The sequence below is a fragment of the Caenorhabditis elegans genome, chromosome II (assembly GCF_000002985.6).
Source record: "Caenorhabditis elegans chromosome II".
Classification (NCBI taxonomy): Eukaryota; Metazoa; Nematoda; class Chromadorea; order Rhabditida; family Rhabditidae; genus Caenorhabditis; species Caenorhabditis elegans.
In genome coordinates, this window is record NC_003280.10 from 4,016,112 (window position 1) to 4,034,301 (window position 18,190).

Genomic DNA, 18,190 nt, shown 5'->3' on the forward strand with positions numbered 1-18,190 from the left:
TATATAAAATAGTTAACTGTGAGCTCGGTCCGAAAATTTCAATGTTTTTGGTCGACTGGGAGTTGAGAAATGGAGGACTAAAGTTTAGAGAGCGACCGCACCGCGACCGCAACGCGCGTGCCATATTTCTGACCAAATTCTTTGAAAATTTTGAAGCGTTGAAAGAAAGACAGGGTTAATTCAAATATTAATTCAAATATAGAATAAATTTATTTTTAAATAAATATTCATGTTCACACTTATTCAATAATCGCAAAAATCTTAAAGCTAGTAACAAGTGAAAGTCATAAATTACAAAAACATGGAATATTAATGTGTGGGGAAAATGAAAGACAGACCTGGATTCGGGGTTGAGAATGTGAAAAAAAAAGTTTAAATTAAATAAATAGTAGCATAATTAATTGTGAGTTCAGTGTGAAAATTTCAACCTTTTTGGCCAACTGGGAGCTGAGATATGGTGGGCTAAAAATTAGAGAGCGGCAACGCGCTCACCATATTCTAACTGTTGTAACTATGTGCTAAGTTTCCCTAGTTATTTGAAATTTTTGGAGCAAGAAAAGAAAGGCATGGGCTACTTTTAAAAAATGTTAAAATTTTCACACTGGCTTGCAAGGGTGGCAAAACGGGTAAGTTAAAGGCAGCCGACATTTTTCGAGTTCTGTCAAAATTGAGTTGCATGTAATTCGCCCGTTTCACCAGCCCCGCACTCCATCAATTAATCATTATTCTTATGCCCAAATATCTGCTTCAACAGATCCGTCAACTTCTCCGGATCCGCTACAAACATTGAAGCAACCTTGTGTGGTCTCGAAGGGATCAGGGGTACTGTATTATTGCTCTTCTCAATTTCAAATGACAATCGTCCTTCTGTAGTGTCCGGTGGTGGAGGGGTAGTGGTAATTTTGACCCAAAGTAGATCATCGGAGGTTGTAGTGGAGGTGGTTGTGGTTGTGGTGGTAGGTGTGGTGGTAGTTGTAGAAGTGGTTGAAATTGTCGAGGTGCTAGTAGGTACAGTTGTTGTAGTCTGTGTAGTAGTTGAGGTCGTCGTGGTGGGCTCCGTTGTGGTTGTGCTCGTTGTAGTGGTCTCTGGCTCCGTCGAAGTTTCTTCAGTGGTTCCCGGGACTGCTGTCAATGAAGAATGGGTAGTTGTGGTGGTTCGGAACAGAGGAATTCGATCATCTAAAATTTTATATTGGAAACTGGAGCATCTAGAAATTCAAATACTCACCCACAGAACACGCTAGTTGAATCTCCTCAGCGTCCAGGTCACTGGCTTCGTAGATACTGCCACGTGGGCATTTTGCTCTGAAAATTTAAGAAATTTTGTCGGTTTAAAGGTAGGTAGGCACTTTCAGGTGACTTACCTGTACAACCCAGCCAACTCCTTCCTTGCGCTTTCCGACAGGTTACTGTAGACATCTTGTTTCAAGAGGCGCAGAGATTCCAGGCGATCATGGGCGATTCTGGCTTCAGAGGATAGGTTGTCTACCTGAAAATTGTTAAATGAATTTTTGTTGAATTACTTGAAAGTCTTGAAAATTGAATTTAGCGCCAAAAATTTAGTTTTATGAATTTCGCACCATTTAATATTGTAATTTAGAAAAACATATTTTTTGAAATTTTTGAAAATTCAATTTTGAGCAATTTTTATTGAATTAAAATTTTGCGGCAAAAATATTTCAATAAGAATTAAATTTCCCGCCAAAAATTAAATAAATCATATAAGTTTAAATTTAGCGGCAAAATTATTTGAAATTATTGACATGAATTTTGGGCAAAATTGAAAAAATATTCAACTTCAAATTTCGCGCCAAAAAATAATTTAACTAAATTTCTGAATTTTGAGTAAATTTCTTTTAAATTATTAACTTATTAATTCTGAATTTTGAGTCAACATTTAAATGAATTTTTTCTAGATTTAAAATCTAAAATTATTTTAAAAAATTAAATTTTGAATTCCGCGCCACAATAAAGTTACCTTCAGCTTGAAGCTTTTATTTTTCCTTTGCTGAAACGATATAAATTGTTCCACTTGATTCATGGCATCCAGATCCAAATGCTCCGAAGCCCAATTTCTCAGGAGATCATATCGCATGTCATGAGTAATTGAACGGTTGGACATTATCTTCAAAAAGTTTCATAATTTTTTTTCCAATTTACAGAGTAAGTCTCTCACCCCAGAAAACATTTTAGTCTGCTCTTCAGAGAGTCCTGCTAGGAAATTAGTACCCCTTCGTTCTTCAACAGGACTAACTGTCGGCCGATCATAGTCCAGAATCTTCATCTTCATATCCTCCGCCAGCCCTGCAATGAGCTCTTTGGTTTGTGCGAGTTGCCTGGAAACAGTGCTCATTTGAAATATTAAACGTCATAAAATGTATTTATTAACATACCGCTCACACTTCTTCGCTGACGTCGACGAGTGAAATCCAGCCCAGATTTTTCGTAGCTCTCGTCTTGAATTCAAAGATAGCAGGTTAGTGAATGGTGGAAGTTGACATGGGGGTGCCCGGCCATCATCGGAGGAGCCATTTGACTGGGAGGTAAGGTAGGCGAGTAAGAGGAAAAGGAAATGGGATGTGAAGCTCATGTTGTAGGGTTTGTCTGAAAATTAGGTGGCTTGAAATATACATTTTGTTATAGGGGATAACAAGGTGCATCAAAAAATATAAAATAATCTTGCTAAAATGGTTCACCTAATTACTTGAAAATTCAAAAAAAAATTTAAAAAATTGCAAAATTTAGTATTTTTCTATCCCACATAAAATTATCTTCAAAATTTATTTTTTCATTATTTTTTGATTTTTTATGAAATTCTTAATTAATTTATGTAACTTTTATGTTTACAAAAATTAAAAGTTGTAGAAAGCCAAAAAAAATTTGTTAAAATCGTGAAAAAAAAATCGATGCACCATGTTTAGATCTCTCAAGTTAGCGGCCTATATCTTGGTTTCTTTCTAAAAATATCAGTAACATTTTATCTATAAAAATATACAAAATTAAATGCCTTATATTTTGTCAGCTGATAATTTTTAAATATAACCACTCACAACTGTGATATTAGCTGTCGAAGTAATTAAGTTAGAGCTCTAAGAATTTGAGATAAAATGCTGAAAAACCTCTAATTGTAGGGCACCTAGAAATATGCTAGGATTATAACCCGAAAATTGAAAAATCCAAGAAGCTTATATCAATTCAAATTATCAAGCAAATTAATAACAAAAACACTCGAAAAATCGTCACATTTTCGTGATTTTTCGTGATCCTCCCTCCTCCTACTTCTTCATTCTTCCACTTGACACCCCTCTAAACTTTTTCCTCACCCCCCCCCCCCCCCCCACTTTCTCTGCGTCTCTTCTCCCTCTCATGGTATATTTGAGAACTGAGAAGCTTATCGTGCCTCAATGCTTTGATTACTCCCTATTTGCGAGAAGGCAGAGATTTAGAAAATGGAAAGTTTCATGGAAATTTTTTTCCGTCACATAAAAAAGATGGATCATCATGAATTGGGAATTTAGAGGTTGAGGGAAATGTTGACCACTAAAATTGAACGCTCGTCTCGGGAAAAAGTGTTCCACTTGAGGAAAAAATGTGGAATGGGAGGTCAGTTTGAGCAAATAAAAAGAGAGTTTTGAACTTTACCGACATTCTATTCTAGCGCCTCTAATTGTAGAGCACTTAGAGTATAAATTTGAAAATATTGGTAACCTCTTAATAACAAAAATATAGAAAAACGACTGATACATATTTCATTTAACAATTTTTTTATAAAGTCAGTCGTAACCAAAATATGACTGGCCAAAAAGGGGGAACATATTCTCAATGCACCATGTTTTATTCAGTAGGTTCATAATTTTTTTAAAATTAATTTATTTCAAAATTTAAATATATTTTGAAAAAAATTTTAATTACTTTTCTGAAAAATAATACTGACCATTTTAAAATCTGAATTAATTTTCGTAGCTGTAAATTGTTTTTTATTTTGGTTTTTTGAAGAACAAAATTTTATTTAAATCTACATTTTTTCCCGATTTCGATTTTTAATGACTAAAATTATATTTGAAAAATACACAAAAATCCTTTAAAAACTGTTCGAACCAAAACAGAGGGACAGAGAAAAAAAATGAGTGCTGGTCAGCTTGAACAAACAGAATGTCTTGCACTGACACTTTTACTCTGTATTTAAACTATCGGGAAGATCCATAGCAGATATCTTTAGGGGATTTTATTTCACGACAATTTGAAATAGCAAACAATTGAAAAAGTTTAAATAGAAAAATGAAAAAAGAAACAAGCAGAAAAAAACTTTTTTAAAATTTATTTCAAATATATTTTTTAAAGCTTTAAAATGAGATTCAAAAACTAAAAAATCAATAAGGAACCCAGGCAGGAAGAGGGGAAACATCAACTTGATCGATACTTTCAATTGCATAAGAATCAAGTGGAGGGTACATCCATTGCCATTCACGGGCTCGGTTTGTTTCGTGCTCTAGGTAAAGTCCGTCGTTGCGCAGGAACCTGGAAAATCGGTTTAAAAAAAAAAGGTTTAGAAAATTCCTGAAAATTTTAAAAAGGGAAAAACATGTTTTAAAAATTCCTTTGAATTTTTTAAAATTCGCAAAACTTCTGAAAAAGCCTGCAACGTTTTTAGAAAGCTCTGGAAGTTTTTGGAAGCTTGTGGAAACCTCTAAAAATTTTCAATGACTTCTGAAAAATTTCAGTATTTTTTTAGGAATGTTGGCGTACTTGAAAGGATTTTTGGCCACCGCACTTTCAAATAATACCAATTCTCATTATCTAAAATTATTATTTCCCACCCGAAAAAAAAACAATTCCCCATTCACTTCAAAGTTCTATTGTCAAATGAACCTATAAATATCCCATCTAAAAATGATTTTTTTTCCCTTTCAATGAGTTTGAACTAGGATATCCGGTTGGTGGGGGTGACCCAAGACACCAAAGCGGAAAACATGTTTTGCTTCCTTATATATTTTTGCTGACTTCTTAAAATGTTTTTATTTTATTGGATTTGCAGAGTTGGGTTAAACTTGGGCTTTTCACTTTTTCCTGTTCTAATTTCCAAAGTTTATCAAAAAATATTTCCTCAATTTTTTTGATAAATATAGTTTAAGTTGTTTTTTACTGCATTTTAATTCTACTGATAAATTTTCAGATTTCTACGATACTTCCGAGCTGAGATACACTGCCTCAAAGGTTATGAGTAAGCCGCGACGCGACCGCCGCGCAGCCGCAACGCAACCGCGCCGCCACCTCTAGATTTGAAACCAGTATATCTCCGCTCACAGTTGGCCAACCTTTTTGAAACTTTCACACAGTGTTCCCCTCATCTTTATCCACATTTTTCAATTAAAATTCAACTCACCAAGTTTGATTTCTCCGATTTGGTGCACTTCTTCCGAAAACATCAAAAGATTCGTAAAACCCGAAAAGACCGTAGGCGTCACACCAAAAATGGGCATCTCCTGAAAGTGTTTTTAATCAAATTTGTTGTTGTTTTTTTTTCAAAGTTTTTTTCCACACAAGGATCTTACTCTATTTTTTCACTCGTTTCTCAAAGAAAAAATTGTAAAATTGTTTCCGTTCCCCTCAAAAATTCTTTTGGCTCACCGATTCCTAGATAGGGGGTGTTTAGATCAAAATATAATATTCTTTGAAAACCTGCAACGAACATGACGTGGGCCACCTTTTGTGAAATTTTAAATTTGCGGAAAAGTTCGCAAAGGCTAGTTTTTGAATTGTCGATGAGCCCGGAGTGCACGGTGCACGGAGTTTAAAAATCAAAAGTTTGCGGGTTTTTCTTTTATTCAGTTTTTTTTTTATTTTTGAGCTTTACTTGTAAGTAATATTTTCTTCAAAATCTAGCCGTCCAGGTAAACTACTACAAGCCAAAGCTGTGCATAAATCATAGATTCTTTTCCACTGCTCTCATGTTTTGAGTTTTTTCGTAAAATTTTTTGGACTAGAGAAGCGTGACATGTTTTCATCGGCTACTGATATGTCTATTTCCTTGTTCAAAACATATATTTTCTTACTATAAAGTTTTTCATCTTAAGATTTGGATTTTAGTTGTATACTGAAATTGAATAACATTGTATAACTATCAAATTTCGAATTTTGAAAATAAATTTGGGGTTCCACTAAATATTTTCGAAAACAAATTTCGAATTTTTTTAAACAATTTAATCGGAAGTTCAAATTTTAATCAAAAATTTTTTAATATAAATTCAATTTTTGATTTTTATTTTTTCAAAAATGTTTTACCAAAATTTAAAACAATTTCAAAATTTTTAAAATTTTTTGGTGAGAACTTCAAATATAATTTTAATTTTGAAATAATATTTTCGGCGAGAATATCAATTTCAATTTTTTCTAAAATTTTTCTCAAGAAATTTTTATTTTTGCTCAATTTTAAATTTTTTTTATTCGGAAATTTCTGAGCTGAACTTCTAATTTTAAACCTTAAATATTTTTTAGATTAGAAAATTCAATTTTAATTTTTAATTTTTCCGAAAAAATAATTCCAATTTCAATGTTTCTAAAATTTATGGAGGGAACTTTGAATTTTAGTAAATAGTAAAAATCCCATATTTTTCGAATACCAATTTTCCAATTTTCCAACATTCATTGAAAAATAGCAAAAATGTTCAAAACTCTGTGAAATTACCTACTGACCCAGCCCATATTCCGGCTTTTTGTAGATTTTTGAAATTATTTTTTTGAAATTTGTAGGGTCTTATTTCTCGACAGCCTCACTTGCTGAACTTTTCAAAAATCATAAGATCTGGTTCTTTTTGCAACATTGTGACATATGCACCGGAAGTTCGTATGCAACTCCCACCCCCACTTATTTTTCATATTTTCCAAGTTAGCATTCTTCTCAACGGCAATTTAGATAACCTCTGGCTGACCCACAGAGCAAAGGTCTCACAGGTAATAAAATTGAAATCCTAGACCGACCAATTTGTGATTTTTAACACATTTCCCCCTATCGTTTCCTTCATCGTTTGTTCTTTTTTTTCTTCTTGTTGTCTGCCTCCTGTTCTAATTAACTTCTTTTTCATTTACTACAAACACACAGCTTTTAATCCTCATTTGCTCTTTCTTCCTCCTGTTTCCCTTTTTTGCCGGTTTCTTCCTTATGCTCAATATACAAGTTCATTATGTTCCAGATTATTTTTCATGCCTACCTGCCTACATGCCTATTCATTACCTATTTTTTGCAACTAACATTTTTATCAAAAAAATATTTTTGTTTGAAAACTGTATGAAATCCTGAATAAGCCATCAAAAATTGATAGCTTTAGCTTAATTTTGAAACGGAAGTTGACATTACTCGGCTTTAAGAACTCTCTGAGCCTTGCAAATTTTTCTGGTGGCTTGCAGGCGTACGTTGCCTTGAAGGCAGGTTTTTTGCACCTACCTCTATCAATATCATAAAATTCAAATGAAATTTCATCCAGTGGGCCTAGAAATGTATCCTTGAAATCAGTCTTGATAGATTGACATCGAATGCGGACATTAGCCTCGGCGTGATTGTGAATTGTAATCTGAAATTTAAGAAAAATTGTACAATTTTTGTGTAACTAAATTGGGCAAGTAACTATTACAAATAGGTCGTGTGTTGCAGCGCCCGACATCTACCGGGTTTCGCCAAAATTCTAAGTATTTATTTTTGTATGATGAAAGATTGAAAACTGAAAATGTCGGGTGCAGCATTTCCTGTCACAAACAAAGACTCCACCTATTCATGCCTCCCAAAAATTTTGAGCACGGATATCTCATTTAATAAATATTTGCAAAGCTGCTAGTTTCAGCCGGCAAAACTATGAGACATACATAAATTTTGATTCATCTATCAAAGTAGTCAAAATTGATTTCCTACCAAATATCTTTTTTCCCAAATTACTGTTCACTAGTTTGTTTCAATGCTCTCTTACCACTAAAGATCCTCCCAAAAACTGCACTTTTCTCACTTTAACTCCATCCAAACTAATTTACCGAAAACCCGACAACTGCGTCCCTCCCATCACCACCTAGAAGCGAAAAAAAAACACATGAAATGAAAATGACTATTCCAATGTCACTCGCCGGGTTGTTTCTCCCAGTTTCTCTAATTGCTTCGGGAAGGGAGGGCTCTAACACTTTTACCAAGCCAAACCACCGCTACCCCGTGAGCTTCTTTTTTCACGCTTTATATTGACATCATTTAAATTTTCCGGATTTTTTTTTCTACTTCAAAAATAGGCAAAATTGAATCAAAGGCCTATACCCAAAGCCTAAGACTAAACCTGAGCCTGAGCATAAGCCTAGGCTTTAGATTAAGCTTAAGCTTAAGCGTAGACACAAACCTAAGCCTAAATCTAGGCATAAGCCTAACAAGGGAAGTAGACAAATGGTACTCTGCAGTTTGATATGGCATAGTGATTTTTCGATAAAAGAGTGTTAGTGAGTGTCAGCGTAAGCCTAAGCCTAAGCCTAAACCTACCCTGTGGCCTTATATCTAATCTAAGCCCTATTTTTTCTGACATCATCAAAATTAATTTCCGGAAAAGTCAGCATGTTTTGTAAGGAGATGGAGCAGGCAAAAATGTGATGTTCATTAGGAAAATCTTTGGTTTTTTGTCCCTTCGTCCCACCAAATGACACATAATGATTAATTTTCCGGGCGCTTGTTAGTGCTGGTTTTTGAGTTTTTTTTCGTGCTCCGGGATTCTAGTTGTAGCTTGGAAGTTTTAAGATTTTAAGATGCCAGTATACCTTTCAAACGATTCAAAGATTTCGAAAGCGGCCGCTGGGAAATAGGAATTTTAATGTATTTTTAATGCTTTCGGGCTTACTCAAATGGCATTTCTTATAATCTTTTTAAAGTTTTTTGAACTTAAAAGCGGAGTTTCGCCAGTAAAGATTATCAATCAACAACTCCACAAACTACAAAAATCGCACATTTTTTCTCTGATTTTTAACATTAAAACTCAAGTTTTTTTTTTATTCAAGTATATGTTAGACCTATAGGTTAGATTACTCTTTATCACCTGCCAGATTTACGTAGATTTCTTAGCAACTTTTAGTCGAGAAACTATGTCTTTTTTTGACCGGCGGCTGATTTTTGGATTGTTAATTTCGCCCACTAAAATTTTTAGATTTATAGTTTTTGGAACTTACTATTAATTAGCTTTTCCCTATTTTTCAGTCTAGGAGGCATTTTTTTTCCAACAAATATTCAAAATCTAACTTTCTCCAAAAAATTTCAAAATCAAATTTATCCTCCTTCTTCCCGTGACGTCTCGAAAGCCCACGCAAAACAACAAAAAAATAGAAGCTTCTTCTTTATCCCAAGTACATCAAACCTCATTCATCCGGCGATACTTCCGCGAATTTATGGCATAGATGTAGATGAGCAGAAGCTGAAGAATCAGATGCTTCATTTTCTGGAAATTTTGTTCTATTTTCTCGAGAAAAAACGACGATTTTTCATCAGTTGACGATGAAATTGAAGAGATTAGCGTCCCGTGGGGGTCAGATTTTTTGAAAAATTCTCAGAAAAAAAGGGGGTATTAAAGAATAGGTAAATAAGAAAGAAAAATGAAATTTATTTTTTATTTAGTAGTCCTATGAAAAATCTCAATTTCAACTTTAAAAAATTTGAAACTACGTGCCCAGAAGTCCAGTTTTTCATCCGTCCGCTACAAAAATTTCAAGTCTCTAGCTCACCAATGAACATAGTTATACGAGTTTCAAATTTGTAATGACCGCGACGCGACCGCAGCGCGGCCGCAACGCATGCGCAACGCAGCCCACAATTTTGCAACAGGGCTAACTCTGCCTGTAGTGCTCCAATCGCCTTGAAACTTTTGCAGTTGAATTATGACTAGTTTCTCTATAATTCAGAGATCATAATTCAAATTGTATACATTATCATTCTATAGTATTCGCAAAACATTGTTCAACATTTTCAGCAACTCCAGTGGGTCATCTAACTTTATTATTTCCTCATCGTCCACCCTCGCCTTGTACCCAAACCAATTCTTTGTCCCTTCCTAATTCGTATAAAATTGGATGGGTGTCCTCGTCCTCCCCCGAAGCACTCATAAATATTCTTTCCATTTTTTCTGATTATACTTTTTCCATTTGAAAAAAATCTGAGTTTCACTTTACTCGTCCGCTGGGAATTTAGAATTTAGGATTGGAATTTAGAAATTTGGAATTCGAAATTTGAAATGCGAACACAAAACACATCGCATCTAAATTGAATTTAGGACTTGGTCAAGATTTCAAGTTATTTCTTTGATTTTTTGCTTTTTTCTATTTTGCTCTAGTAGTATGTAGTAAAACTCAAATTTTTAGGCACGAAATTTGTTAATAAAAATTAAAAATTAAAAATTGCCGCAACGCAACCGCGACGCGCGCTCTAAATTTTGAACGGCAATTACTTATCACTGAGATTACCTAGAGAGCTGATATTTTAGCAGAATTTTCTTTTAAAAATTTTCATTTAGTTCCTATAAAATTTTATTTAAAACATCATCTCCTTTTTGGAAAAAAGTCGAAAAAAAACTTCAATGCGTAGTAAAAAAAAAGTGTGAGCTGGGCGGCACAAAAAGCGGTTATGATTTGGATCTTTTGTTTATTTTTCAAATTTTCTCGGACCTTCCCCTCTCCTTCCATTTTCTCAGTGCGTTGGAGAAAAGAAGAAGCCGAAATTCAATAAGCATATATTTGTACTAGGAGCCGAGAAACAAATGAGCACGACAGCCGGATGTTATGAGTTCAAAGTTGGCATTTTTGAATTGAACTGGTGGAAAGAGAACTCAAACATCGGAGTGCATGAACAATTTAGAACTTTCAGCATGTTCTGAGAACTGAAGTTCTCAACTTTTTGCTGCGAAAATTTCAAGAAAATTGGGTTGTTTTAGACATAACTAAAAGTGTCTAAATGTTGAGAAGTGCGTCGCTGTTGCGTAGCGGCTGCGCTGCGGTCGCGTCGCGACTCGGGCAAAAAATTATAACTTGGTTCGTGGAAAAGCTAGGAAACTGAAATTTTTGGAGATATCCAGTGGGAAAATGAGCTTCTAAAAATAAAAATAAAATCGGTGCAGGTATATGATGGTAGCGGTGCGGCTACCTTGCGGCCAGGCAGGCAGGAAGAAGTTGGTGGAAAACAATATTATTTTTTCAAATACCAATTTAAACATTTCTAATTTTGCAAAAAAAATTCCGGATCCACCAAAACCCTTTTAACAGATTGATCTGTAAATGTCATGTCCAATTGGGTTCCCCACCCCCTTTGAAGGACAAGAAATTTCCGTCCTTTAAAAAACTCTTTTAAAAAACAAAAAAGTCCGGATGGACACTTTACAATAAGTAAAATAGCTGAATTATGCATTTAGTTCCGTCATACAAAGAACATGGACACCCCTACTATTTTTACATTTTTTGTTCCATTCTTCTTGTCCTCAATTGTTTAATTATACTGCAACTTTTTTCCAAGAATTCCTTATTAGTATTCAGCAGTTCAATTTTGAGCTTTTATTGTTAGGCAATGTATTTTAAGGCCTACCTACGTTCCTGCCTCCCATGATAACAGTAGAACAGTCTTGTAGGCACAAGTCAGGCACGCATTTTTGTTCCAACCTTAATATGTATTTAAATTAAAATGGAAGAGTTCATTTCCAAAATATCCAATTTTAATTTCTTAAATTTTTTCCTGCAATTTTGAAGCAATTTTAAGAATTGTGCGAAAAATTAGCAAGTTATTTTGTTGCAATTTTTCTCAAAAAAAAAAGTTTCAAAATCCCGTCTCCTTTCTATTTCTAACTCTGACGTCATCTTCCAGCTTCTAGCTTGTTGCAATAAAAGTTTCTCGCCCTGTTAATTCAGTTATACTATCCTTTTTTTGTCGATTTTTCCTCATTTTGGAGCTTCTCCGGCTCCAAGGAGCCACAAATAAAACCAGTGATCATTTTTTTTGTTTATTTGGAATTTTTAGAAATTTTTTGAAATGTTTTAAAGATATAATTACGTTCTAAAATTTTGCGGAAAACCGTAATATTTTTTGAAACATTATTTAAAAATAAAACTTCGATAAATTTTGGGTTTGCCAGTTTTGCCAAATTTTCAATTTGATTTTGAAATTTTTCTAACCATTTTTGTTATAGAAAAACTTGTCCAGACGGGTTTTTCTGCTGGAATTTAATTTTTTCCAGCTTTCTAAATTTCAAATTCAACCTGAATTTTTCGATTTTCAGCTCAAGTGCTTCTGAAGCCAAAAATTTAAAGTCAGAGTACATAGCTGCAGTTTTTGGAGCTGAAAAAAATTCTGAAGATTCTGTCAAGTTCCATTCAGAAATCTACATCAAAATTAGTTTTTTTTTAGAATTTATTTTTTTCTTATCTTTCTTTATTTTCCTCAACCCTTTCCTCTCCACAATATTCCGAAATTTCCAGAGTATGGGTAACAACAGAAAAGTGCTGACAGCGTCCTTATTATCCCTGTTGCTTTCAATGGTGCTCGCACAGTTTGAGCCGCCCGTCGGCGGTGGTCCCCCGGGAAAGCCGTGCTCCTCATCGTTCCATTGTTGGAGGACCGAGCCGATCAATGTGTTTGGAGAGCCCGTTGGCTTGTTGCAAGGTACGCGTTGATGCACTTCATTGGGTTGTGATGTCATGGAAGAAGTCGGAAAATAGAACTGAAAATGGCGTTTGCAAAAAAAACCAATTTTTATTCGAGAAAATTAGAAAATAATAGTTTCCTAAATTTTTGCACAATTTTTAAAAATTCCACATAAGTGTTAGTACCCATCATTTTCGCTCGCAAATGATGTGTTCTTCTTAAATTTGAAAATGAGAGCAGCCGACACTTTACGGGTGTCTACTTAATTCTACCAGTTCCTGTCATTGTATTTCCCCAAAACTACTGAAACCAAAAATATATTCTATACTTATCAAAAAATTAACATTTTCATACTCGTCATAGTTCAAATAATTCAGTCTACCTTTTTTGGTGGAGTGAATCATTACTTAGAACAAGTTGTAAGTCAACCGAATTCTGATATTTTATTTGGACTTGCAATCATGAAACAAAAAATAAATCAGAATGATGTTATCATTCTGACTTATTAGTTAGTGATTTTGAACCCTTAATTTTTAAAATTAGTTGCTAACAATTTAGCCAATGGAATCTATATTTTCTAATTTTTAAAAGTTTTTACCTTCAATAAAAAGTCGATTTTTTTCTCGAGCTTGGATTTTTGAACAATCAATAAACTATATTGGAAAAGTGTAATGTAGTATAATAAATTTTGCTACAATCAAAATAATCTGAAATTACGGAATTTCATATTAAAACACTCCAAAAACTTCAAGATTTTTCAAAATATTCATTAAACGTTTTGATAAATTGCCAAATTTTCCAAAAATGTGCACTTGAGCCTCTAGAAAATTAAAACAAAATTGAAATAAAAAAATGTAGAAGTTTTTTGATTTTTTTCTCAGTTCTCAATTTTTATTAGTTTTTACCACTTATCAACTATAAATTTAAAAAAAAATGGTAATTTTATCACGGTTGAATTGATTTTAAACTTTTCCTTATTCCCCAATCATATTTTTCATATTTTCAGGAACCCGTCGAAAACGTCTAGAAGTTGGCAACTCGTTCTCAAAAGGCGGTCGATGTCGATGCACCGATGGCACATGCACGCAGTTTCAGCAACGATCGCAGACATTCCTACCGTGCGAAGAGTTTTGATTTAAAAAGTCCGATTTACGTACTCTCAATAATTAATTCGATTTTCATCTCCTCTTCTTCTTGTTTCCTGTCGTCGTCGCCAACTTACCATGAATTGTGTGTTCCTGTGTTTCTTGGTTTTTTCTATGCTAAAAAAGAAAAAAAATAATGTTAGAGAGACTTGAAATTGAGATGATGAATAATTTAATAGTTAAAAGTTTTCATAACTTTTAAAAAATGTTCTAGAAAGTTCGATAAATTTTAAAATAAAATAAAATAACTTGTTCAATTTGCCAGATTATTTTCAAATTAGTTAGAGTATTTTATAACAAAAGCCCTGTTTTCTGGAACTCTTGAAACACAAAGACCAAAAAACTTAACTAATCCAGGTACATCTTCACTAGATCCGGATTAAAAGTGTCTCAGAATCAGAACAGAAATGTAGGTAAGAAGTTCGAATAAATTGTTAGATTATAGCAAAATTGGAAAAAAGTTCACCAACCAAAAATCTCACAACTTATTGGTTTCATTGAGCCGGAACTCTTTCGGGAAAGCAAAAAAATGTGCGACGGACATCCTACGGGTCGAAGTAAAATAACCAGTGAGGTATCGCTAAGGGTGCTCTTTTCTGATGAACTGGAAGAATTCGAAATTTGCATGTTATCATAGTTTACCTCATTATTTTATATTTTAAAATTTTCCCTATTTTCTGATCAAAAGCTCAAATGCAAGAACACAGCTTCTGTTCCCAAAAAGTTCAGTCACAAAACCAAAACCTATACATCAACAAATCACGCTTATGAGCCTCAAAACAAACTTTTTTTTGTGGTTGAATTAGAAAAGTGTAGTTATTTGTTTGATTTTAAGTTATCAGTATTTGATTCGAAGAGTTTTGAGCAATTTTGTGATGCAGGAGAAATCTTTGAAGACACAAAAATCAAAGTCAAAAACCCAATTTTGCCACGTTAGAGTAGGTTGCATTAGAAGGTGATAATAACTCAAATACTTTGTTAACATTTCGTAGCAAAATAATGTGATGCCTACGTGCCTACGTGCCTACGTGCCTACGTGCCTACGTGCCTACGTGCCTACCTGAAGTATGCGCAAGACCAGCAGGCAGGAACGTAAAAGGCATACTTTTTCTAGATTGTCCCCTGAAATTTTTTAATATCTTCATATTTCTGTAGTTCAAAAAACTTGTTTATTACATCTTCAAATTATTATTATTATTAGGATTATCGTGTGTCACAAAATAAAGAAATAAATTATTCAATTATTTGTCTGTTTTAATTTTCACCAGCTCACGGACGTTGGGAATAAGGATAGAGAAATGAGAAATACAACAAAAAATAATAAATATTTCAAATGAAAATGAAACTTGAGCAAAACAAAAAAAAAACATATTTATTTGATTTTGCCGGCAGCGGAGGTGGCAAAAAGGCATTGTCTGGGGTGGGGGGAATTCTAAATTTAGAATTTCATAAATTCTTCGGGAAAAAAAAATTTAAAATTCCATCATCTATAGTCAGATACGATAGCGTCCAAAGTTGAGAAGAAGTCTTCTGGAGCGTAAATTCGGGAGTTTTGGAGCCGGAACTTCTTCGATTTCTCGACGTGTTGGACCCCGTCGCTTCTCGGTTTGCCTTGAGTCGAAGACGGTTTTGAGCACGTTTACCATCTTCCAGAATGTGTAATCAGGTCGGAGAGCTACGATGTGGGACGAGAAGCTGGAAATAAAAATTTTGGTTTTTGAAGGAAATAAAATATTTGCCCACAAGGTTTCAGAATTTTGTAATATTCAAAAATTATAATTTTAGATGTTAGGATTTTCATGATAGAAACGCCTGCCTGCCTGCGTGCCTACGTGCCTGCCTGTCGCCTATACCTCTACATTCTAGAGGGAACTCGGAAATATTTTGCAGCGCCCGACAGTTGCCGGGTTCCACGGCTCATTTCAAAATAGAAACAGGTAATACTTTGACAGTAGGCACTCGTGTAGGCAGGCGTAGGTCACCTTGAAGGAAGGTATCTTGTACCTGACTTTGGTCTCAATACGTTCGAAACTTTTCAGCTACAGTATCGGAGTATTGTTTTTCAAATATTTTTTTATTTTCGAAAGTATATAATATAGTTTACATGTCAAAAAATTAAAAAAAAACAGTGCAAAATTTTCAGAGGTATGGTAGTCATAAAAAACTCGTGCCAAAACCCAAAATAATGGTTTTTTTTCCGAATTTTCTAGAATTTTTAATGCAATTACTTTTAAGTTCCTAACTTGAATTTCCAGATTTTCAAAAATTATCAAAAATTTTCTAAATCCAAATTTTTCTGGAGTACGGTAGCTAAAAATTTTCACTCGTGCCAGGACCCAAAAACAAATTTTTCCAATTTTTTCAGTAAAAACTACTTACCCTCCTTGCTGCTCATCGGGTGACGTTGGATGGTCCATAATGAACACTTCATCTTGACTTTTGACACATAATACCGCAAATGTGAAGAATAATATGATAAATGGGCAGAAACTTTGCATTTTATGACCTAGAATGATTTGAAAATTGAAATGTAATAGAATATTCTGAAAGTATTCTGAAAAAAAAAGAAGAAGAAGAAGAGGAAGATCCGCCCAATTTGAGCTGAATATCAAAGTTCCAAGAAGACATGAGTTGAGATTGAATAGGGAAGGAGAGATGAAAAAGTATTAAAAATGGAATTATAAATTGTCTCAATGAGAACAATCTTTTGTAGTTTCCCACCCTCTCTTTTGCAAACTACATTTATTCTTTTAATCGGCATTGGGGGAGCAATGATTACAGAGATTAAAAATCGGGTATCTGAATTTTTTTGGATTTTACGGATCAGAAAACCATGATAAGCAAAATTGGAGACTTGCAGTTCGAGTAGATCTTAATCCTCCGAGACTATGGTGAAAATTTCAAAATGATTGGACCATTGAGAACAGAGATACGATTGGTTGAAAGAATGGCCGTGCGTCGCGGTTGCGGAGCGGTGGCGCTGCGGCTGCGTCACCTCGCCCACTTGTAGCGATTTTATCTGAAAGCTTAGTGGTCCAATTTCTTTGAAATTTTTTGTGCAAAATTGACAGAGCCTGCTTAATTTTTTTCAGCACAGAGTACGACAAAATTATTCAAAATTAATGGCCTGGCCTCAAAGGCGATCAGCTAGTCGAACTTATCAAACAATAATTAGGCAATTGTTTCTTATAAGGATTAGAAAGAGATTAAGAACCTACAAGTATATGAATACTATTTTTGAAATATTTTTTACTGAAAAAGGGAGCAGCAAAATTTCCAAAAGTGGGCGGAGCCTAGGGCGGAGAGCTCGAAGAGCCAGACCATGATTATGTTTAATTTTGTTCTGTTCTCCATAGAACATTAAAACACAAAAATGCCCCAAAGTTTCAGACAAATTTCAGAATAATAATTTCACCAAAAAAAGTGCACACCAAATTTGCAAAAAGAGAAGGTGGTCAGTATGAAACTCTGAGCTTTGATTAGTGGTTGGTCTTGGAAAAAGAATTTTTGATATTTTTTGTTTAAAGGACACGAGGTGTTGTTTGTTAGAAAGAGGAGGAAAAGCTTTGTTTAAGCCAGAAATCAGAAAGAAAATAATTTGTTTATGGGTTTTGCAGAAATGGGAGAAAATTTGGGGGAAAGGTGAAATTTAGTTTCTGATTTGTTTTAATGACAAGATTAAAACTTCTGTCTAGGAGTAAGGATTAGAGAATGGTGAAGCCAAAAATATTTTTGTTGTAGCCTAGAATATTGAAAGCCGGTTTTTGGTATTATATTCCCGAATAATAGTTATTTGAAACGGTTTTCAACAGGAACGCAAGTGGTGAAAAAGTTCAGATTTTTAGAATAAATATGCAACTTTAAATGTGAAAGTTCAACTTTTGTGCCTCAGAATACATTTTGAGCATATTTAAAAAAACCGCGACGCAACCGCAACGCAACAGCAACGCAACCGCAACGCAACAGCAACGCATTCAATTTATTTGTGTCATATAATTGCCTGAGTGCCTACCTTCAAGGTTGCCTACGCCTACGACTGCTGAAAATTGCGTGCAAACGCCATTCGTAAAAAAGCTAAAAAATAGGTAGGTGCCTAGACAGGTAGGCAGGCAAGAAGGTAGGCAACATTTGAAAGTCAAATTGTGACGATTTCATTGCATAATGTTCTCTAAAGCTTTACGATTCAAAAAAAAGTTCAAAAAATCTATCAAAAAAATGCTGACAACCTCCTAGCAAAACTTCCGATAATAATTTGATAAGGTATGTCCTGAAATTTTTTTTATTAGATTTCCATCGTCACGACTAGCCTATACACAACTTATTATCTAGAAACATAACAATGCGTCTACATGTTAAACTACTTGGGAGTCGGAGATTAAGAAGTTCTGACGTTTTAGACCTCTGACCAGCTAAC

General features: G+C 34.2%; 4 protein-coding genes across 4 annotated transcripts; 1 reads left to right on the top strand and 3 right to left on the bottom strand.

The window, feature by feature from the left end:
* Positions 1-195: 195 nt before the first annotated feature.
* K07D4.6 (uncharacterized protein) lies at positions 196-2,606 on the bottom strand. Its single transcript, NM_062307.2, has 6 exons — positions 2,394-2,606; positions 2,177-2,336; positions 1,979-2,125; positions 1,365-1,489; positions 1,229-1,305; positions 196-1,179 (listed from the first exon to the last, which is right to left on the bottom strand). Exons 1-6 carry the CDS (start codon positions 2,588-2,590, stop codon positions 716-718), a joined length of 1,170 nt encoding a protein of 389 aa, NP_494708.1. The 5' UTR covers positions 2,591-2,606; the 3' UTR covers positions 196-715.
* A 1,607-nt stretch (positions 2,607-4,213) lies between these two features.
* K07D4.5 (S-protein homolog) lies at positions 4,214-9,451 on the bottom strand. Its single transcript, NM_062308.5, has 4 exons — positions 9,369-9,451; positions 7,442-7,568; positions 5,384-5,483; positions 4,214-4,518 (listed from the first exon to the last, which is right to left on the bottom strand). The coding sequence occupies exons 1-4, from the start codon at positions 9,444-9,446 to the stop codon at positions 4,371-4,373; spliced, it is 453 nt and encodes a 150-aa protein (NP_494709.3). The 5' UTR covers positions 9,447-9,451; the 3' UTR covers positions 4,214-4,370.
* A 3,013-nt stretch (positions 9,452-12,464) lies between these two features.
* On the top strand, positions 12,465-13,874 carry nssp-15 (uncharacterized protein). The gene is made up of 2 exons (NM_182162.7): positions 12,465-12,649; positions 13,638-13,874. The coding sequence occupies exons 1-2, from the start codon at positions 12,469-12,471 to the stop codon at positions 13,763-13,765; spliced, it is 309 nt and encodes a 102-aa protein (NP_871962.1). The 5' UTR covers positions 12,465-12,468; the 3' UTR covers positions 13,766-13,874.
* Positions 13,875-14,931: 1,057 nt separating this feature from the next.
* K07D4.4 (Neuropeptide-Like Protein) lies at positions 14,932-16,282 on the bottom strand. Its single transcript, NM_062309.3, has 2 exons — positions 16,156-16,282; positions 14,932-15,471 (listed from the first exon to the last, which is right to left on the bottom strand). Exons 1-2 carry the CDS (start codon positions 16,272-16,274, stop codon positions 15,270-15,272), a joined length of 321 nt encoding a protein of 106 aa, NP_494710.2. The 5' UTR covers positions 16,275-16,282; the 3' UTR covers positions 14,932-15,269.
* Positions 16,283-18,190: the final 1,908 nt, after the last annotated feature.

What these genes read in the sequence shown, in the direction of transcription:
- K07D4.6 (NM_062307.2), bottom strand. Translation starts at nt 2,590, where the DNA reads ATGAGCTTCACATCCCATTTCCTTTTCCTCTTACTCGCCTACCTTACC. An exon ending in AGACTAAAATGTTTTCTGGG is followed by an intron (nt 2,126 to 2,176) that starts GTGAGAGACTTA and finishes AACTTTTTGAAG; the next exon opens with ATAATGTCCAACCGTTCAAT. An exon ending in ATAAAAGCTTCAAGCTGAAG is followed by an intron (nt 1,490 to 1,978) that starts GTAACTTTATTG and finishes AACAATTTTCAG; the next exon opens with GTAGACAACCTATCCTCTGA.
- K07D4.5 (NM_062308.5), bottom strand. Translation starts at nt 9,446, where the DNA reads ATGAAGCATCTGATTCTTCAGCTTCTGCTCATCTACATCTATGCCATA. An exon ending in ATTTTATGATATTGATAGAG is followed by an intron (nt 5,484 to 7,441) that starts GTAGGTGCAAAA and finishes AAACACTTTCAG; the next exon opens with GAGATGCCCATTTTTGGTGT. An exon ending in AATCGGAGAAATCAAACTTG is followed by an intron (nt 4,519 to 5,383) that starts GTGAGTTGAATT and finishes CCGATTTTCCAG; the next exon opens with GTTCCTGCGCAACGACGGAC.
- nssp-15 (NM_182162.7), top strand. Translation starts at nt 12,469, where the DNA reads ATGGGTAACAACAGAAAAGTGCTGACAGCGTCCTTATTATCCCTGTTG. An exon ending in GCCCGTTGGCTTGTTGCAAG is followed by an intron (nt 12,650 to 13,637) that starts GTACGCGTTGAT and finishes TCATATTTTCAG; the next exon opens with GAACCCGTCGAAAACGTCTA.
- K07D4.4 (NM_062309.3), bottom strand. Translation starts at nt 16,274, where the DNA reads ATGCAAAGTTTCTGCCCATTTATCATATTATTCTTCACATTTGCGGTA. An exon ending in CCCGATGAGCAGCAAGGAGG is followed by an intron (nt 15,472 to 16,155) that starts GTAAGTAGTTTT and finishes TTTTATTTCCAG; the next exon opens with CTTCTCGTCCCACATCGTAG.